A 21,116-nucleotide genomic window follows, 5' to 3' on the forward strand; every position below is an offset into this window, starting at 1 on the left:
CCTTCTCTCTCGCTCAGCAGGCAATTTTATTTTTGGAAGGTACAGGGTGTTCGGAAATTCACTGTGCAGTTTTGTAATCATATACATATGTAAGTGCACAGTGACTTTCCAAACATCCTGTATTATAAATATTTTCTTAACCTTGTAAATTAGTACTAAAATTATCTAACTTAGCTAAGTTGCAACGTGTTCAGCAGGTTAGATGACATTCTATAGAACATGGTAGTTACAAAGATTTAATTTTCAAACAAGGAAAGTAATTATACCAAAATAACATTTTTACTTTTACTTTAAATACAATACATATATATATGTTTAAAAAGTAGAAAAAATAGTTTTAATAAATAACTTTCACAAAACGTCCTTTATTCTATTTATTTTTAAACTTTATTTTTGATGTGCGAAATAAGTAGATTCTTAGAATTACAGTTGATGATCTAAATAAGTAAATTTTTCGAGTAACAGTTAATGTTCAATTCTTCAAATTAGGCTTAGTGTCTGCTTACCTTATCACTCAGCATAATTTCCCCATAGGACCAATAAGTAACATACGGGACTTTATGGAGACGACTATAGTACTGAAGAAGGACAACCATGAGCTTGGAATCAGTGTAGCTGGTGGGAATGACACTTATTTAGTAAGTGCATTTTCTTTCACACAGTAACAAATTGTGAGTGATTATTTGAGTTTAAAAATTTCAATAATGAATATTAAGACCGTTAAGAATGATTTGTTAATATTCATAACAGTAATAAAATATCGTAGTGTATGCACTCCAGTACTCCCTCTCTAGCTGCAATGACGTTTGTCAGGTAATGGAAACTGATTACCGATTGATGAGAAAACAAAAATAACAACATTGTTGGATTACTAGCATCATTAAGAAGGTTTTTAATATTACCTTTTACATTACTAATTGCGTTTGATTATAATTTTATAGGAATCAGTATGTGTGACTAAAGTTCATAAAGGTGGAGCAGCTTTTAAAGATGGACGACTCCAAGCCGGTGACCTTCTTCTAGCAGTAGGTTTTATTGGAATCTCATTTCGTTACATTAACCGTTTCATGATCATTAACTTTAACTATACACAATGAACAGTTCCATTATAATTAACCCTAATTTCACACAGTTAACCGTTTCATTATCATTTACTTTAATTTTACACAGTTAATCGTTTCATTATCATTAACCCTAAGTATATACAGTTAACTTTCATGTTCATTAACCCTAGCTATACACATTACAAAAAGCCATTTGAACAGTATGCTTTTCTAGGAATACGTTTAAGTTGTAAATACAGTATACGTTCGTGTTCCAGAAGGGAGGTGATAATAAGTTAGAGGAACGAATAAAGACAGGCTATAAATTGAGTTTACAAAATAATTATACACATCTATAGCACAATTTCTGTCTACCTCAGTGTTTCTCAGCCGTTTTTCTCAGACGAACCTAGTATCCGGACTTTGCTCGTTGCGACCCCATATTATCTCTACAAGGATGGGAAAATAAAAGATGTGTCTTATCGTAGTTCGTCGTTGTTGATAATACATGTGATATGTGCGTCATTCACACATGTCGAGGACTCAAAAAAAAAACAAAAAAAACAGAAAAACCCAACAAGAATCAGTGCAGATAGCTCATGACTTCCCTGGAAAACTGCTTACGAACCCTAAAAGCGTCGAGACCCACCGTTCAAGAACAAACGGTCTAGTCTAGTTTAATACATATGTGTCTAAAATGATTCTTTAATCTTTTCGACGAATTATGGTTATTTTATTAATTTACAAATATTTAGGTTAAACAATGTTCAGTAACAGCTCGTATTACACTACGTAAAGTTGCGAAAATGAACTAAAAATGAAGTTCAGAGAGGAAAGTAAATGTTAAAAGGGTTAAACAATAAAAAATGTTTTTATATGTGTATACATGTATCTATATGTGCATATATGTATTTGTACTAGCTGGCTGAATTATTAATGGTCTTGAATAGAAGGAGGAAACGTCTTGCTTACTTAGGTTGCTTATTATATGGATTAGGAATTACGTTTTCATAAGTCAAGATGCAAAGGAAACGCGATAAACAACATATTTATTTTAATAATAGTTCCGTGTCTCGTACCTCTGACAGGTGAATGAAATGCCTCTGTGGGATCTTCCATCTGCTGAAGCTTGCCGTTCTTTGAGAGAAGCGCCATCTTTAGTAAGATTGTTGGTTCTCAGGGAAAACCCACGAAAACTTTTCACCACAAATAAAAGTAGGTTAAAGGAACAAATTTTATTAAGTACACGTAACAGTTGTCATGGTAAAAGGTGTAACTTAATATAGGCGAGAAGAGCCAGTACCTAAAATGAGAAACAATGTTTAAGTCGAAATTCTAATGGAACAGAATAGTATCACACAGTTTACTTTGAGGAAAATAATGAAAATGTGTAATACGACGTGTGACGTGAATAATATGTCTCAAATACTTCTTTTGTAAAAGTGAATAACTATTTTAATGCAATAAAAAGAAAAACAAACTACAATACTGTATCTCAGTGTTAGATGTATATATTTCTATAAAGAAAAAAATATTTCGAAGTTTAAGCTAGGTTTCTGATGCACTTTAAAACATTGACTAATTTATTTTTTCTTGGTATTTTTTGCAAACAGTAAGCCTAACTTTTTAGAATGTTGGTTTTGCTGTTTTCAGTGCAAAGCTACACAATGGGCTACCTACAACTGTCCTCCGTGCGGAATCGAACCCCGGATTTTAGCTTAAACTTACCTCTGACCCACCAGAAGACTCAGAATGTTGCAGTGACCCTTTAATATCTTAGAGCTGTAGCTTAATACAGTTCATAGTTTAAGAGAAGGACGGTTGCCATTAAAATAGCTCTATTAGCACAGCGGTAAGTCTGAGGGCTCACATTGCTAAAAATTAGTTTTCGATACCCGCGATGGGCAAAGAAAAGATAGCAAATTGAGTAGCTTTGTGCCAAACTACATACAGAGAAATAAAAAAAAAAACATTTAAGTTGTGTTAAAGAACGGTTAGTAAGACTAATAGTTTGGAAAGTTGCGATATTTCTAACGTATCCGTTCTTACTGAATACCACTTATTATGACAAAATAATGTCATATTTTTTTCCCTTGTTGTTCATGTTTTTTTTCTGAATGGCATAAAACGTATTCCATTCTAAAATTGTTTTGACTCGACTCGATAAGCATTCACATTAACAAAGCTGTTTAAAAGTTATGATCCCAGTACCAAAGTGCTTTGCCAAATATAAATCATATTTTGAGATAAGGCTTTAGAATATGAAACGTTTGTAAACGCTAGAATTTTACGAAAAGAATGCACTCATTCTTTACAATAAAAATGTGTACAACATTCTTGACATAACTTTTAGTTTATGACTTGTCGACTAATTATTATTGATCATTATTGATTTAATTTCATCACTTGTGATAAAAATACATCTTATAAAAAATACGCCTTAAAATATTAAAGTAACGTTGCATTCGTATATGTATTTTAAAACTTCATTTAGTTATATTAAAAGTGCCATCACTATAAATATATATATATATATATTTACTTTTTAAGTAAATAAAAACAGCTAGAGAGAGAAATCATGGTGACAAATGTTTTAATACTAACCTGGTCACTTATTTATAACTTCAAACTGGTGTGACAACCTCTGATGTAAATGCTGATACGACTTGCGCGAGCGTTGTAGATGAAATGTGTGTGCATTCATAATAAAATCGGAGCCATTTTTGTCGTGTAATCAGAATCTTATTTGTTATGTACTCAAAATGCTGTTAGTTGTAAAAAATATTTTTGTCATGTAATGAAAATCCTACCTGTTGTTTAATTAAAGCATTATTTATCTTGTACATGTTTATTAAAATTCTGTTTTGTAGATTCATGTTAATCGATGTTTTAAGATGAAATTGTGACACGGCTAATTCCACCATTCTGTTGTCTAGGTATAACCAAGTTCATTACAGTGGAGCTCCGAAAGTCCAGTGTCACCGAAAAGCTAGGCCTCAGTATGATGCAGCGAGCGTGAGTAATATACAACCCTGATCCGTACACTTTGAAGCGTTATTTCAAAGAATTATTCTTAAATCAAAGTCAAACCATTGTTCGTTCATCCATTACCTTTTTATATTAAACACATTTCAGTTTTTAAATAAATGAACTCGCCTCTATATTCATTAAATGTAAACAAGTCGTAAATCTGAGCAACTGATGACAATGGACACTACAAGTTCAAAAGAACGACTTAGCACATTCTTATATATTATGACTGGTTGCTCGAAATGCACAGTTTATCGTTGGTTTTTTTGTTTGAAATTCACTAATAAAGTTTGATACAAATTTTGCCAATAGGGGAACTGCATATCGGTTATCCATAAATATCTGTTTACTATAGTTCAGATTTCTTTGAATATTGGTACGTTTGCGTAACTAGAGCAGTTCAGACCGGCTTTCTCGAGTGTAAAAGCTAATATTCTTTAATATAATAGTTCAGTTTCTGATCACTAGGATACGTCAAGTATAAGATAATAACACTACGTAACAAAATTTTTACTTTTTCTTCTTCCTGGACAGAAAGTATTATTTCCTAATTGCTTATGCCTAAAGTAAATTGAAAAGATCTATTTTTCTCTTCAAACTTTGTTTTTGTAACCTGGAAGTGTATAACGAAAACATGATGGGTGACTATATTTGGGAGCTGATACGTGAAAGTGATTTACATTACAGTCGCAAATATCGAAAACCTACTCACTTCTAAACATTTTTGTATAACTTTAGTATAAATACATGTAAACCTTGATCCATATGGTGTTTTATTCAGACCTTATGTAAATGAAAATGTGCAAATTTGCCCATTTTTACATAGGAAATAGGTTAATTTCTAAATTTCATTATCCAGGTCACAGAAGCAAAGCTTGAAGGGAATAATGGCCATTTTCTGTACTGTTACAACATAAGCAATTTAGAAATAACACATACTATCCAGGAACAAAATTTGTGTTACATAGTGTTATAATATCTTCCATACTGTCATGTTAGACAGCAATCTTTTTGTGTAATGTATGTTTGCAAAATATTTAAGAGTTTTGAACAGCGTCCATGTAATTTGTTACGTGTATTTGGTGAAAACTAATGAAGTATTGAAAGAAGAGCCTAATGTAGTTAAGTTATGATAGACACACATACTGTCGTTTTTGGCCTAATTGTATTTTTTTAAAGAGTGCAACTGATTTAAACATATACGTAACCGTACTACTTCAAATAATTAATTAATTAATTAAATCTCCAGACTTATTTACTTATATCAGAAAACACCTTACTCGAACATGAGAAACACTATATTTTAATTAAGAACATCGTATTGATAATGTATTTTGCTGGTTTTATCAGGCTCAAAAACTAAATATTTATAATCAAAATCTTTATTACATATAGTCATAATACCAAAGTTTTATTTTAAATGAGTTCGTCGATAAATAGGATTATAGATATAAAATGGCAATTAGTACTTTGATACCACTCAACCACGCTTGAAATAGTGAATCTATATATTTATCATAGATAGTTAGAGAAGTTAGTTGATAGCTATATTTTCATCCAGCAAAATATCTTAAAACTTTCAAGCACACTTTTTGATACATTATAATATAAAACTGAATATAACAGACTGTAAAATGAGCCAGAGTTTTTGCTTGTTTCGTACAAGTAAAGTGGTGTTAATAAAAGTAAGAAGATAGCTTTAGTGTGAACATACAGGGTGGCCCGTAAGTTCCTACCCATCCTTATGTTATTATGTTATTCAATTACGCATGTATTATAAATTTGTTTCGTTTTTTTCAGAGAAATATGGCGATATAAGCCCATTTACACTTGAAGAGCGTATTGCATAATATTATGCAACGAGAATGAGGGACAGCACACAGATAACTGGATACATAAGATATATGGATGGGTAGGGACTTACGGGCCACCCTGTATATGCGTAAAAGTAGACACTGGCTGACAGTAGTAGTGCATAGTGCATTTTTTGAAGTGAGGCAAACGTGTTCACCACATGACTGTTAATTCGTACGTTTGTGTTTTTCAGAAATGGCCGAGGGGTTTTTATTACATACGTGGTAGGTAACAGCATGTTTTATTATTATTTTTTATTTGATTCTCTACCGAAGTTGAATATAAAATTGCCATTTTATTTTCTCTATTTTGTTGAGAAAAGTTTTTACATGTAAATACAGAATTGTATCACCTATTCTTTGGGATTTAGATATAGAAGAAATTACTTCATTGGAATGCGCTATTGATAGCAGTGCTAACTCTTTATTAAGAATGTTGTTTTAAAGTAGACAGTTTCCACAAACTGAGAAAAAAACAAAAATGAAACCACTCGTTTGTTTTTTAATTTCGCACAAAGCTACTCGAGGGCTATCTGTGCTAGCCGTCCCTAATTTAGCAGTGTAAGACTAGAGGGAAGGCAGCTAGTTATCACCACCCACCGTCAACTCTTGGGCTACTCTTTTACCAACGAATAGTGGGATTGATCGTACATTGTAACACCCCCACGGCTGAAAGGGCGAGCATGTTTGGCGCGACGGGGATGCAAACCCGCGACCCTCAGATTACGAGTCGCACGCCTTAACACGCTTGGCCATGAACCACTCTTTACGTCAATGGTGACTTTTATGAACAAACAGATGGTTTTGTAATTGATGGATTTCTCGCTCTCCTTTCCATTATGTTTCATAATAAAACATGTGACTTCTGTGCCATCCACGTTTTAAAAAAAAACATTTATATTATCTCATTGATTTCTTGTTTCAGTCTCCTGAATAGGCTACAAAATTCCTTAACTTTACCTGAATAACAAACATAAATAACATCACTTTATTTTCATATCTGAATTTGTAAATGACTTCAAACGTCCTTTTTCTAATAGTCTTGAAGTTGAACTTTACCATTAAAAGATCTTGTTTACATTAGAAATGTTCAGTTCTTGCCGTTGATTATTTTAATAAAAATTCAGTTTTTATAATTTTGTCTAAGGCTTTTAAAGTGTTTCGTGAATAACTGTCAAATATCAAAATTATACTTTGTAAAAATGCTAATCCTGGTCATTGGATTGATACAAAACATGAACAAAATCTTGACATTCGTAACCTGCGCAAAATACCAAGCTTTGGTAAAACCTTGTTTTTAGGCAAATTTTCGGATACCTTTACTTGATAAGATGAAAGGCTTGGTCTCATCCTGAACACTATTTCGAAGTCATTTAATAGTTAATAGCTTGTTCCGTACAAAATATATATAATGTGTTCTTCATCTGTTGTCTCTTTAATTAGTTGTCTGACTCGTGGAAGTCGGATTGTCGAAATCGCCACTCAACAATTAGGAAGGCGGTATTTGGAGCACACTTCAGAATAAGTTGGAGCTACATATTACACCCTTATTGTCATATGCGTTAAAAGTGTGATTCACCTCTTCGAGTAAAACACTTCTAAGTTATTAAGGAGTTGTCAATGAACAAGAAAGAACTAGACAGAAAAGAAAATATCAAAAGTCCATTAAAGCACACCGTAACTAAATTCCAAAGAATATGTAAAGCAGTCTTTATCTGAGTGCATAAGTCTAACTAAGCTTTGCTCGTTTAATGAAAAGAAAAGAAGAAATTAAAATTTACTTGAAACATTTATAGTAATCTTTTCACCCTTAAGATGGCGCAATTTATGCTTTCTTTCAATCAAAACTTTATAATAAATTAACTTTATTAATAAACCAGTTTTTATTCTCTTTTTTTTCTGTGGACTGTGGGATAATTTTTTTGCTATCACGTTTCTTGTTTTTCACGTTTTAAGTAATACGTTATGTATTATATGTTATGTTTAGTATTAAACACAAAGTTACACAAAGGTCTGTGCTCTGCCAACCACGGGTATCGAAACCCAATTTTCAGCGGTATAAGTTTGCAGACATACCACTGTGTCACTGAAGGCATTTTATATTTTTGCTTCTATTTGCGTCTTTTGTGAATATGTAATGTGTTACATGTGCTCTGCCTACCGCGGATATGGAAACTCGCTTTGTTTTCAGCGTTATGAACTCCGTCTTAACGTTACTTGCTCAATAATGTTGTTTTCCAGGTGTATTCACTAAAATTAAGTGTTGTTGTGATCGTATGTAATACAGCAGGTTCAGTAAACCAATAAGTATTGAAGATTTGTAACTCTACATTACCTGGAAAGTAGTAGGTTGAAAAAGGAGTGTTTTGTTTTTGTTTTTGAACTTCACTCAAAACTACACAAGAGATATCCGCGCTAGCCGTCCCTAATTTAGCAGTTTAAGACTAGAGTGAAGGCAACTAGTCATCACCAACTTTCCTCCCAGGGAAAGTTCTGTTCTTTCAGTTTACCTTCTTTGGGATCTAAACATTCACCCACGTGTTTGCCGTGCGTGGCGACCCGTGAAGGGGAGAAGAGGATGCTCGTGGTTGAGGGGTCCAACCCTAACACACCACTTTGGCCTTGAATTATTATAGACGGACGGTCTTGGGGTGGCCCCCTTGGGTTAATCGGCTGGTCCAGTTGGAGTAGGATCAACCAAGTACCAGTGTTGGATGTTCTCAGCAGGTGTTGTGGACATTGTATCTGATGCTGGTGTTTGGATATAGTGCTCAGGATTTCGTGTCCTTGTTTGACATTATAATGCGTCCCCTCTTAGGGCTCCATGGTGGGTGGGTCAGTGGGCGCCGAAATGTCACTTTTTTTATTATGGGTCCTTCAAATGAAAACTTAAATAAAATAGTGAAAAAACAATCAATAGGTAAACGTCCACGTCTTGAAGATTCTTAGCAGCAATCTTTAATATCTGTAACACCTGTTGTACCTCATTTTCTTATCCTACATTCTCTTTCAGACAAACCTTTAGAGTAAATATCTCTCTTTTTGATTCAAAATGGACTAGAGGGACTTACTGGCTCTCCAAAGTTAGTAAAGAAGCTTCGATCTGGTGACATATTGATGAAAACATCCACATCTCAACACAGTAACTCCTCTTGTATTCAAAGGCAATTGAGGATATACCTATTGAGGTTATACCTCATGCTACTTTGAATTCATCATGAGGTAGTATTGTTGAGAGGGATTTGAAGAACATCCCAGAGTCGGAGATTCTCGCTGATTTCTTCACCCAAGGAGTTTCTGCAGTGAGGTGTATCTCTACTCGCAAAGATGGAATTATGGTGCCGACCAATGTCCTCATTCTGACATTTATGTCACCACGTCTGCCTGCCATCATTAAGGCAGGTTATCTTAATTGCAGAGCACGTCCATACCTTCCAAACCCTCTCCGATGTTTCCAGTGTCAACGGTTCGGTCACTCGAAGACGTCATGTCGTGGTTCCTTGACATGTGCTCGTTGCAGTGGCAAGGACCATGATGCCTATGAGTGTGAAACAGTCCCTCATTGCGTCAGTTCAATGGCTGTCACCCGTCCTACTTTCTTCCACCACCTCATCTCGGATGTATGCTGCTTCACTTCGTTCTACAACAACAGTGGGAATACAGACATCTCTCTCTGTGCCTCCAAAAGAATCTATCTTCTGCTTCTCTTGCTATTCTTCTGATTGTTTTTAACTGAATCTGGCAGGAGAATGTTTTTCCTGATGCCTGGCGCCAGGCTGTTGTCCTACCTTTCTCTAAGCTTGGGAAGGATTCGAAGATTCTTTCAAACTACCGTCCAATTGCTTTGACGAGCTGTCCCTGTAAGACTTTAGAGAGGATGGTTAATGCTCGTCTTGTTTGGTTCCTCGAATTGAACAACCTCCTCTCGCCTACCCAGTGCGGGTTCCGACAACAGCGCTCCACCGTGGACCACCTAATTAGAATTGAAACGTCAATCAGAGAAGCCTTTCCCAAACGACAACATCTTGTATCAATATTCTCTGACATTGAGAAGGCTTATGATACAACATGGAGATGTTGCATTTTGCGAGACCTTCATACATATGGGTGACGTAGCAATTTGCCCATTTTTATTGAAATATTTTAATGGACAGGAGATTCCAAGATTGTATGGGCTCGACACTTTCCTGTTTTTTTCTACAGGAACTTGGAGTCCCTCAGGGCTGTGTATTGAGTGTCACACTTTTCAATATAAAGATTAATGCCATCACCGAACAACTCCCTCTCACTGTTACAAATGGGCTCTATGTCAATGACTTTCACATCTCATGTCAGTCGTCAAACATGAGATATATTGAGCGGCAACTACAAACTGCCCTCAATCGTGTACTGAAGTGGACCACGGCAAACAGCTTTAATTTATTTCTCTCTAAAATCGTTTGCATGCTCTTTTGCCGCCAACGGGGTATTCATCCTAACCTGAACTCTGTATCGGTGAAGTTTTGCTGCCTGTGGTTTTTGAGACAAAGTTATTGCGGCTTATCTTTGAAGGTAAGCTAACCTTTATATCACACATGAAGCAGCTACGGGTCAAATGTACAAGAGCACTGAACATACTCCGTGTTCTCTCTTCCACCACTTGGGGAGCGGATCGATGTTCTATGCTAAAGATATATCGTGCTCGTGTTCGATTAAAACTCGACTATGGATCACTAGTCTATGACTCTCCCAGGACCTCGGCCTTAATGATGCTGGGCCCCATTCATCATCAAGGACTTCGGCTCTGCACTGGGGCTTTCCGCACTAATGATGCTGGGCCCCGTTCATCATCAAGGACTTCGGCTCTGCACTGGGGCTTTCCGCATTAATGATGCTGGGCCCCATTTATCATCAAGGACTTCGGCTCTGCACCGGGGCTTTCCGCACTTTTCTAGTTCAGAGCTTATACATAGAGTCTCATGAACTTTCTATGAACCTCCGCCGTTTCTTACGAAAGTATCCCACCTGGGGTTGTGTTTTCCTTCCTCATTGGGCCATACTTTTTCAGAACAGACGATCTGCTATTGCTCCTTTTGGCCTTCGTATCCAGGTGCATTTGGATGAATTATATGTGTCCTTGGATAACATTGCTGTGTCCACTTATCAGCCCATCCCACCATGGCTTCTTACAGTCCACAAATGTGATCTATCTTTAAGTCATCTGAGAAAAGCAGATATTCCTGATTGGAAGTACTGTCTGTTATTTGCTGAACATCTTTCGAACCATCCTTCCATTCCTATTTATACAGATGGTTCGAAATCAGGTAACTCTGTGGGCTCTGCCATGGTTTGTTGTGGTCTGGTGGTTGCGCGCAGAATCACCTCTACAGAGTCTGAACTGTACGCCATTTTGTCTTGTCCTTGATCATATAGAAGCTAAGCAGTACTCAAACTGTACTATTTATACTAACTCGTTTGGTTCTCTACTGGCCCTGGAATCGCTTCACGTTAGTTCACACCCTGTTCTCGCTGATATTCAAAACCGACTGGCCCATTTTTCTTTAACATATACTTCTATCCAGTTTTTCTGGATACCAGGCCACGTTGGTATTCGCGGGAACGAGCTCGCCGACACCGCAGCTACATCTATCTGCTCTGGCACTATCACTGCTGTGCCTGTTCCATACATGGACTATGGCCCTGTATTCAAGGCTCGGCTCCGTGCCAGCTGGCAGTCGACTTGGAGTTAGCAATGCGAAAACAACCTTTTGCAAATAAAACCCTATATTGGACTTTCGCCGTTTTCCTTCCGTAAGGATCGGAAGGAGGAAGTTGTTCTGATGCACCAGTGTATAGTCTGTGTAACACTCAAATCACTATAAGCCTCATTTTACTTTCTTGCCATGGTTACGACTCTCAATGATGGCATCATTTTCAACATGTTCTGTCCAGGTTTGTCCATAACGTTAGACAGTGTTATTGGTGATGGTGACACTGTCCACCTTGGTAATGTTTTTAGTTTTTTAAAGGTCATTACTCTTGTTAATGCAATTTAAGTTTTTTAATTTATACGTTAGACCTTTTTTTTAATGTGATTCTCTTTTGAGAATCAAAGTCCAAGTTCGATTTAAAATTAGAAAATGGCCGTAACGTTAAATAACTTGAAACCAGGACTGGAAAGGTCAACTTCGGGTAACTAACGCTGCTGTTTGAGCTACACATTAGTCATCCTGGCGAGTTATTATTAATAATTTGCTACAAGTATTTCAAAACTTTTATTACTTTACTTGTTTAAAATGGCCATAACGTCAAATAACTCGGAACCAGGACTGGAAAGATCAACTTCAGGTGATTGATGGTGGTTTTTGTACTAACCTGTTAGTCTTCCTGAGGAGTTATGATAATTACAATTACGCTACAGAAAGTCCTATACAACTTGTATTCCTGTAGTTTTTCTCTTTTACCAACGAATAGGGGCCTGGCATGGCCTAGCGCGTTAAGGCGTGCGCTTCGTAATCTGAGGGTCGCGGGTTCGCGCCCGAGTCGCGCCAAACATGCTCGCCCTCCCAGCCGTGGGGGCGTTATAATGTGACGGTCAATCCCACTTTTCGTTGGTAAAAGAGTAGCCCAAGAGTTTGGCGGTGGGTGGTGATGACTAGCTGCCTTCCCTCTAGTCTTACACTGCTAAATTAGGGACGGCTAGCACAGATAGCCCTCGAGTTGCTTTGTGCGACATTCCAAAACAAACAAACAAACCAACCAACGAATAGTGGGATTGATCGTCACATTATAACGCCCTCACGGCTGAAAAGGCTAGCATGTTTGGTGCGACTGAGATTTGAACCTGCGATTCTCAGTTGACGAGTCGAACGTTTTAACCCACCTGGCCATATCGGGCTTTTAAAAAAAACCTGTATTGTTTATTCATTATATTTAGTTAAAACACTCGACTTTTATATACATCTTTAAAAAATGTCCACAAATATAAATTGTAATTGTTAACACTCGTCAAAATTGTATAGAAAAAATTCGTTATGGATAACCAAGATAATTTTTGCTTTTAGATTTTTCGCACAGGAGAGCTATTCTGCGCATAGCCTTCCCTTGTTATAACGTGATAGGGTATAATGAAATAATCAACCAACAGCGCACTAATTTCTTATTTACCATTGGTTACTGTAGTAGCATTTGACTGTCACTCCTATACCGCATCCATAAAATCTCAGATTATCAATTCGAGGCCGATAATCATTAGGTCACGACAAGCCCTATTAAAACATTAGGTTGTTTTACATCTGCCAACTATATTTTCTCCCTTGTCAGCGAATATTATAAAAAAAACAAACCAATCAGGTGATGTGGTGGATGTTAAGAGTGGCAGTGAGATAACTAAATCGTGTTTGAAGTTGTGGTAATAATAAACTGAGAAACAGCTCTCTGAGTGAAAGTCATTAATCGATAATTTGGAATTAAGCATAGATTTACACAATGGGCTATCTGTGCTATGCTGACCACGGGTATTTTTTAGCAGTGTGAGTCCGCAAACGTGCTGCTGTGCAACTGGGGGGCCAGAGTCATTAAAAGCCCAACGTATTGTGCGTACGTTTCACATACACGCCAACGAGTAAAAAATTATCACAGTTGGCAGTTATCGAGTTTACGTTCTTAATGTAGTTTAGTGATTGGAATCAAAACGGGCATGCAAAGCTCCGTAGGTTCTAATCACGGTAACCTAGAAAGAGAACTCTTGAGCGCTTGTTTGGAGAAACTATTTTTTTTTTTCGTTTATTTGGTTCTTTGTTCACGGCTAATGAACAGTGAAAACACCTGATTTGATAACAGCTGAAGAACTTTTTGTAATTGCAGTCAGAAAGTCTTATTTAGATATCACTTTGTATCATTCTTGTTTTGCATACGATAGAATCTTCCGTCATCAACGGTGATGATAATGGAATGAAGAAACAATGCATTCTAATCTTTATAAGTAAGACCCAATATACTTAAATAGCTACTCTCGTTACCAGTTTAGCATTTTAGTTTCGCTCTCAATAGGTAGGTTGCTCTGATCAGTCTGAAGTTAAAATTAATTAACAGACGCTGAAGAGAAACGGTTTTCTCTTCTAACAAATAGCATTTTTCTGGTATATAGGATGAGGCGACTATAACTGGGTTGTATAGTCATTAGGGTTTTAGTTCTGAATAAATGAAGCAGTGTAATAAGAAAAAATATATATAATTTTTTTTTTATAGCAGCCTGCGAGTATTGCAGCACGCCACGGTCGTAAAATTCTCCAAGGAGACCAGATTCTGGAAATTAACGGTCATGATGTCAGAGAAAGTAACCAAGCAAATGTGGCAGAAATTCTAAAAGTAAGAAATATTTCTCATGATGAACTTTGTTCGAATAAACCAATAGTCGGAGTCCATTTCCTTGTAATTTACTCAACTGATTAGTTAGTTGCTGTATTGAATGTGACGTATAAAAGATATTAGTTCTAGATATAAACGACCTTACAACACCAGATTTGTTATTTTTCTTTCATTGTATATACACTGTAACTGATGGTACAATGTTGTTGGTTTTCAAGCTTTCTGCTGTCAGTTACAGTTCGTGTGTTAAGAGGAACAATCCTGAAGAAGTTAGAAAGAGACACAATAAGTGTCTAATTAAGAAACTTAGTGTTGTAAGGGTGTCTGTATATAGCATTACAACGTTCTGAACTAAGATGTTATAAAGTTAGTGTTGTTTGTCACTTATTATGGAAGCTCATCCTGAGATAAAATAATCTGAGATTCGTTATTCTTATTCGTCAAGGAAGATGTTTGTTATTTTTTAAACAAGTATTGACATTAAAATGAAAGGATGCTAATATTTCTTTCTGCTTGGGTTTATGTGTTGATTTATCTTTCAAACTAAGATAAAAATATACAGTAAAACGCTTAAGAAACCGTAGTGTTACACGTATACTGATCTGATATCGTAACACTCGCATGCATACGTGTTTATCAAGGTTTACAAATTATTATAATTTTTTCTATATTTATCAAGTTCATAAATTGTAACATGATGCTATTTTAATTAACATCATGATATGAAGTTAATATATTTTAATACGATACTTAATTACTATTATAAATTTTAACATGTTATTATTATTAATTACTATCATATTGTCAAGATAGTATGTATTAATACGACATTGCCTTAATCAGTACTATGTTCACCAACTATCCAGAACACAGACGGAGCCATAGTTCTCTTACTTGGACGTGTGTCCTCACTAACGGGAACTATTCAAGAATGGGCCCGCACTAAACTTCGGAACCGAACTTCCACGTGGTCAGCTTACTCGGATGCTACGAAAGAAAAACTTCAAGCTCAGCGACCAAGGTTATATTGAATAATTACAATTATTAGCAGTAAAATATCAATCCTCCGCTAGTACAGTAGTAAGTTTACGGATTTACAACGCTAAAATCAGGGGTTCGATTCCCCTCGGTTGACTCAGCAAATAGCGCGATGTGGCTTTGCTATAAGAAAACAAACACAAACTAAAATAACGAATCTTTGTAAGTCCACTGCTTTCTATAAGGAGCTCTAGAGTTTCTCAGATTTTCAATAAGGACTGAGAAAAGGTAAGAGGATTTAATTATATTCTACATGTCTGTTGTGGATCACGTTCCTGTAATATCTGGCTAATACTAGAATCCTATACAGAACAATTACATTCAACATGTCTGTTGTGGATCACGTTCCTGTGATATCTGGCTAATACTAGAATCCTATACAGAACAATTACATTCTACATGTCTGTTGTGGATCACGTTCCTGTGATATCTGGCTAATACTAGAATCCTATACAGAACAATTACATTCTACATGTCTGTTGTGGATCACGTTCCTGTAATATCTGGCTAATACTAGAATACTGTACAATACAATTAGATTTTACATGTCTGTTGTCGATCACGTTCCTGTAATATCTGGCTAATAGTAGAATCCTATACAGAACAATTACATTTTACGTCTCTTGTAGACCACGTTCCTGTGATATCTGGCTAATAATAGAATCCTATACAGAACAATTACATTCTACATGTCTGTTGTGGATCACGTTCCTGTAATACCTGGCTAATAATAGAGTCCTATACAGAACAATTACATTCTACATGTCTGTTGTGGATCACGTTCCTGTGATATCTGGCTAATACTAGAATCCTATACAGAACAATTACATTCTACATGTCTGTTGTGGACCACGTTCCTGTAATACCTGGCTAATAATAGAATCCTATACAGAACAATTACATTCTACATGTCTGTTGTGGGTCATGTTCCTGTAATATCTGGCTAATACTAGAATCCTATACAGAACAATTACATTCTACATGTCTGTTGTGGATCATGTTCCTGTAATATCTGGCTAATACTAGAATCCTATACAGAAGAATCACATTCTACATGTCTGTTGTGGATCATGTTCCTGTGATATCTGGCTAATACTAGAATCCTATACAGAACAATTACATCCTACATGTCTGTTGTGGATCACGTTCCTGTAATATCTGGCTAATACTAGAATCCTATACAGAACAATTACATCCTATATGTCTGTTGTGGATCACATTCCTGTGATATCTGGCTTATACTAGAATCCTATACAGAAGAATCACATCCGATATGTCTGTTGTGGATCACACTCCTGTGATATCTGGCTTATACTAGAATCCTTTACAGAAGAATCACATCCTATATGTCTGTTGTGGATCACATTCCTGTGATATCTGGTTAATACTAGAATTCTAAACACAACAATTACATTTTACATGTCTGTTGTGGATCACGTTCCTGTAATATCTGGCTAAAACTAGCCTAATTTAGCAGTGTAAGACTAGGGCTACTCTTTTACCAACAAATAGTGGGATTGACCGTAATATTATAACGCCCGCACGGCTGAAAGGGCGAGCATGTTTGGTGCGATCGTGATTCGAGGCCGCGACCCTCGGTTTACGAGTCGAACGCCTGAATATACTTGGCCATGCCGGGCCCCATTCCATAGAATGTATGTTGTCAGATCACAACCTTTCTCTCTTCAGTACTGGTTCTTATAGTATATTCATGCATTTAGTCAGTCTTTTACTGCTATTGATCTTTCTATCTGCTCCTTCACTTTTCTCTCATTTCTCTTGGTGGTGTAACAGTGACTCACGAGGCATTGATCGTATTCCGTCATTTTGAGAAAGACTGTCAGTGGATAATGCCGTCTGACCGGTGTGCCTTGGTGGAAGCTGGAACAGGTTACATGGCCCTCCTTTACTGCTCTCTCGAAACTTGATCGTGCCATTCTCTGTAAACCATAACTAGACGACTGCATGGCAGCTGTGGCTGATTGTATTATCCAGTCAGTTGCTCAAGGTTTTAGTAATACGGTATCCTCGTCCATGTTGGAATCTTGCTTGCTTAAAAACTGGCTTGAAATACCTTTCGAGGTATCCCACACTTTCGATCCTGCTCTCCAGTGTCCAGAAAGTTGCTGATGCCCAGAACATCACTGATACTCTTGAAAAAAGCTTTTCTAGTGCATCTAGTAGTTCTGCTTCATCCCCCACCATTTTAGCTATCAAGATTCGAGCAGAGAAATCGCCTTTTTCCTTTCACGATCGTCTCTATGACTCTAATAGACCCTTTACACTGGTGGATCTCAAGCTTGCTCTTCATGGATCTTTCAGTACGTCAGTCTGACCTGATGATATTCACTATGAGATACTACACCTTCTCTCTTCTGCCATTATTCTAGTAGTTTTTCTTGATGATTGGCGCCGTGCTATTGTTAGCTCTTTTTCTAAGCCTGGGAAGGATCCCAAGATTCCTTCAAAATATCGTCCAGTTGCTTTGTCGAGCTGTTTCTGTAGGATCTCAAAGAAGATTGTTAATGCTTGTTTTGTTTAGTTCCTCAAATCAAACAACTTTCTCTTGCTCACCCATTGTGGGTTTTGACATCATTGCTCCGCCAAAGACCACTTGATTTGACTTGAGACATCAATCATGGAAGCCTTTTTCGAGCAACAACATCTTGTTTCTGCATTTTTTTGATCTTCAGAAGGCTTATATACTACATAGAGATATGTCATTTTGCGAGACATCCACTCCTGTAGATTGCCTGGCTATTTGCCCATTTTTATCAAATATTTTTTAATTAACTGGCGATTCTAATTCTGTGTGAGTTCAACACTTTCCCGTTTTTTTCAACAGGAACTTGGAGTCCCTCAGTGCTATGTCTTTAGTGTCACACTTTTCATTATAACGATTAATGCCATCAGTAGACAACTCTCCCTACAGTTGCAGACAGACTCTATGTCGACGACTTCCACATGTCGTACCAGTCGTCGAGCATGAGGTTTATTGAGCTGCAGTTACAGACTGCACTCAATCATTTACTGAAGGGGACCACAGCAAACGATTTTTACCTTCTCTCTCTCTTTAAAACTGTGTGTATGCAACAGGGTATTCATCCCGATTTCGAACACTGTGTCGGAGAAGTTGTACTTCCTGTGGTTCTCGAAGTAGAGTTTTGGGATGTATATTTGACTGTAAGCTGACTTTCATTCCACACATGAAGCAGTTACGTGTCAAATGTACAAGGGCACTGAACATCCTCTGTGTCCTTTCTTCCACCTCTTGGGAATTGGATCGATGCTCTATGCAAAAATCTATCGTGCCATCATTCAATCGAAACTGGACTATGGGTTTATAGTCTGTGATTCTGCCAGGACCTCTGCCTTGAAGGTGTTGGACCCCATTCATCATCTGGGGGCTTTGGCTCTGCACGGGGGCTTTCCACACTTCCCCAATCCAGAGTCTGTACACCAAGTCTGGTGAGCCTCCTCTTCACCTCCACTGTTTTCACTCTATACTTTTAAACATTCCTTACAACACCATCCCCCCCTGTGGTTGTGTTTTTCTTCTTCGGTGGGCCATGCTATTTCACAATAGACTGTTTGCCATTGTTTTCTTTGGTCTTAGTATCCAGATGCATTTGGCTGAATTGGGTCTGTTCTTGGATGACGTTACTGTCTCTGCTGATCAGCCCATCCCATCATGGCTTATTACTCTCCCCTAACGTGACCTTTTTTTGAGTCATCTGCATAAGGCGGTTACTCCCAATTAAAGTACTACCTTATATTTGCTGAACATCTTTTAAACCATTCTTTCATTCCCATCTATACGTATTGTTCGAAAACAGGTTACTCTGTGGGCTCTGCCATGGATTACTGTAGTTCAGTGCTCACTGCCAAATTATACGCCATTTCTCTTGCCCTGGATCACGTAGAGGCTGTGCAGTACACGAACTGTACTATTTATACAGATTTGCTCAGGTCTCTACTGGCTCTGAAATCGCTTCATGTTAGTTCTCACCCCGTTTACGTCGATATTCAAAACCGACTGGCCAATTTGTCTTCATCATCCATTTCTATCCAGCTTGTTTGTTTGGTTTGGAATTTCGCGCAAAGCTACTCGAGGGCTATCTGTGCTAGCCGTCCCTAATTTAGCAGTGTAAGACTAGAGAGAAGGCAGCTAGTCATCACCACCCACCGCCAACTCTTGGGCTACTCTTTTACCAACGAAAAGTGGGATTGACTGTCACATTATAACGCCCCCACGGCTGGGAGGGCGAGCATGTTTGGCGCGACAGGGATGCGAACCTGCGACCCTCAGATTACGAGTCGCACGCCTCAACACGTTTGGCCATGCCGGGCCAATTCTATCCAGCTCTTCTGAATATTGGGTCATGTGAGTATTCGCGGGAACGAGCTCGCTGACATCGCATTTAAGTCCACCTGCTATGGTGTTATTACGGTCGTGCCTGTCCCATACATGGACTACGGTCCTATATTTGAGGGCGCGGCTCCGCGCCACCTGGTATTGAGCAACGTGATAACAAGCTTCTCCAGATCAAACCTTCTGTTGCTCTTGGCCGTCTTGTTTCCGTAAGGATCGGAAGGAGAAAGTTGTCCTGCTTAGGCTATACATTGGTCACAGTTTTTTTTAACTCATCGTTTTCTTTTATCAGGTACTGATGCACCAGCATGTGGTCTGTGGGACACTCAAGTCACAAGAGTTCACATTTTATTGTCATGCCATCGTTATGACTCTCAACGACGGCACTATTTTAGACATATTTCCGTGGGTTTACTCTTAACGTTGGACAGTGTTATTGGCTGTAGTGACACTGTTGCGTTTTTCAGTTTTTAAGGGTCATTAGTATTTTTAATTCGAAAATTAGACTTTGTTTCAACATGATTCCTGTTTACGTATTTTAATAATTTTACTTTTATTTGTAATTTTATACCGTTTTCTGGGCACAGATAGTCTAGTTGCTTTGCGCCAATAAACTCCTAACAACCAACCATCTGTATTAACATACACATTTCTTTTACCCAACGCCCTCGGCCCTTAATATCAGGCTTAATATACACATTTCCTTTGTCTGGCTTAATATACACATTTCCTTTGTCTGATGCTCGACATCTGTGCTAACAAGTACATATTATTTCTCTATTTTGTGGAACGTGTTTGCTAAGTGTTAACAATAACACATAAGATACCCTCAATATTAAATTTTAACATTAAGATTAACATTTTTCAAACTTGATCCAACATATCTCTTATGATGTTGTAGTTTTGTACCCAGAACAAGAATACCGTATGGTAGTCATAATTTCATGTATATGACACCAGGAGCTTTGAAAATTATCTACTCAATTGCGCATCTGCTCCCTATGGCTCAGCAACAAGCACGAGAGCATATCACACTAAAACACACAGAGACAAACAAACACGCACGTGCTGTATCTCTCTTGTGGTGCAAACATGTCTTTTGGTTAAAATATTTTAGTCGTACTAATTATATACTAGCATCTGTGAAAGAGGTTTCATTAATTTACCACTAGAGAGTGCTAAAGGAAATAATATGTAATACTGCTGTATATTACTGACTTGATCACAGAAACTATAAAGGTTTGCGTCTAGACGTAAAATTATTAAACACTGGTGAACTGTACATCAAAGTGTACAAAAACAGTCGTCCATTTATACCAACATAAATTTATATACCTTAATTGCCTACCTAAACATACGAGCCCGGCATGGCCAGGTGGTTTATTTGAAAAGCATAAAAAAACCAATAAAGCAATAATCAATAATATACAT

The 21,116-nt window shown here is 37.2% G+C and overlaps 1 protein-coding gene across 3 annotated transcripts in view; it reads left to right on the forward strand.

The window, feature by feature from the left end:
• Positions 1-21,116, forward strand: part of LOC143245135 (inaD-like protein) — a 59,811-nt gene that overhangs the window by 35,345 nt on the left and 3,350 nt on the right. The window contains exons 3-9 of one of the 3 annotated variants that reach the window (XM_076491069.1): positions 535-638; positions 942-1,025; positions 2,132-2,258; positions 3,980-4,058; positions 6,121-6,151; positions 14,156-14,275; positions 15,142-15,296. In XM_076491069.1, coding sequence (XP_076347184.1) covers positions 535-638; positions 942-1,025; positions 2,132-2,258; positions 3,980-4,058; positions 6,121-6,151; positions 14,156-14,275; positions 15,142-15,296 — 700 coding nt within the window. The remainder of the gene's footprint in view (positions 1-534; positions 639-941; positions 1,026-2,131; positions 2,259-3,979; positions 4,059-6,120; positions 6,152-14,155; positions 14,276-15,141; positions 15,297-21,116) is intronic. The other 2 variants (XM_076491070.1, XM_076491072.1) reach the window with 2 other exon arrangements.

This window comes from Tachypleus tridentatus, chromosome 2, assembly GCF_004210375.1.
Source record: "Tachypleus tridentatus isolate NWPU-2018 chromosome 2, ASM421037v1, whole genome shotgun sequence".
In the NCBI taxonomy this organism is placed as follows: Eukaryota; Metazoa; Arthropoda; class Merostomata; order Xiphosura; family Limulidae; genus Tachypleus; species Tachypleus tridentatus.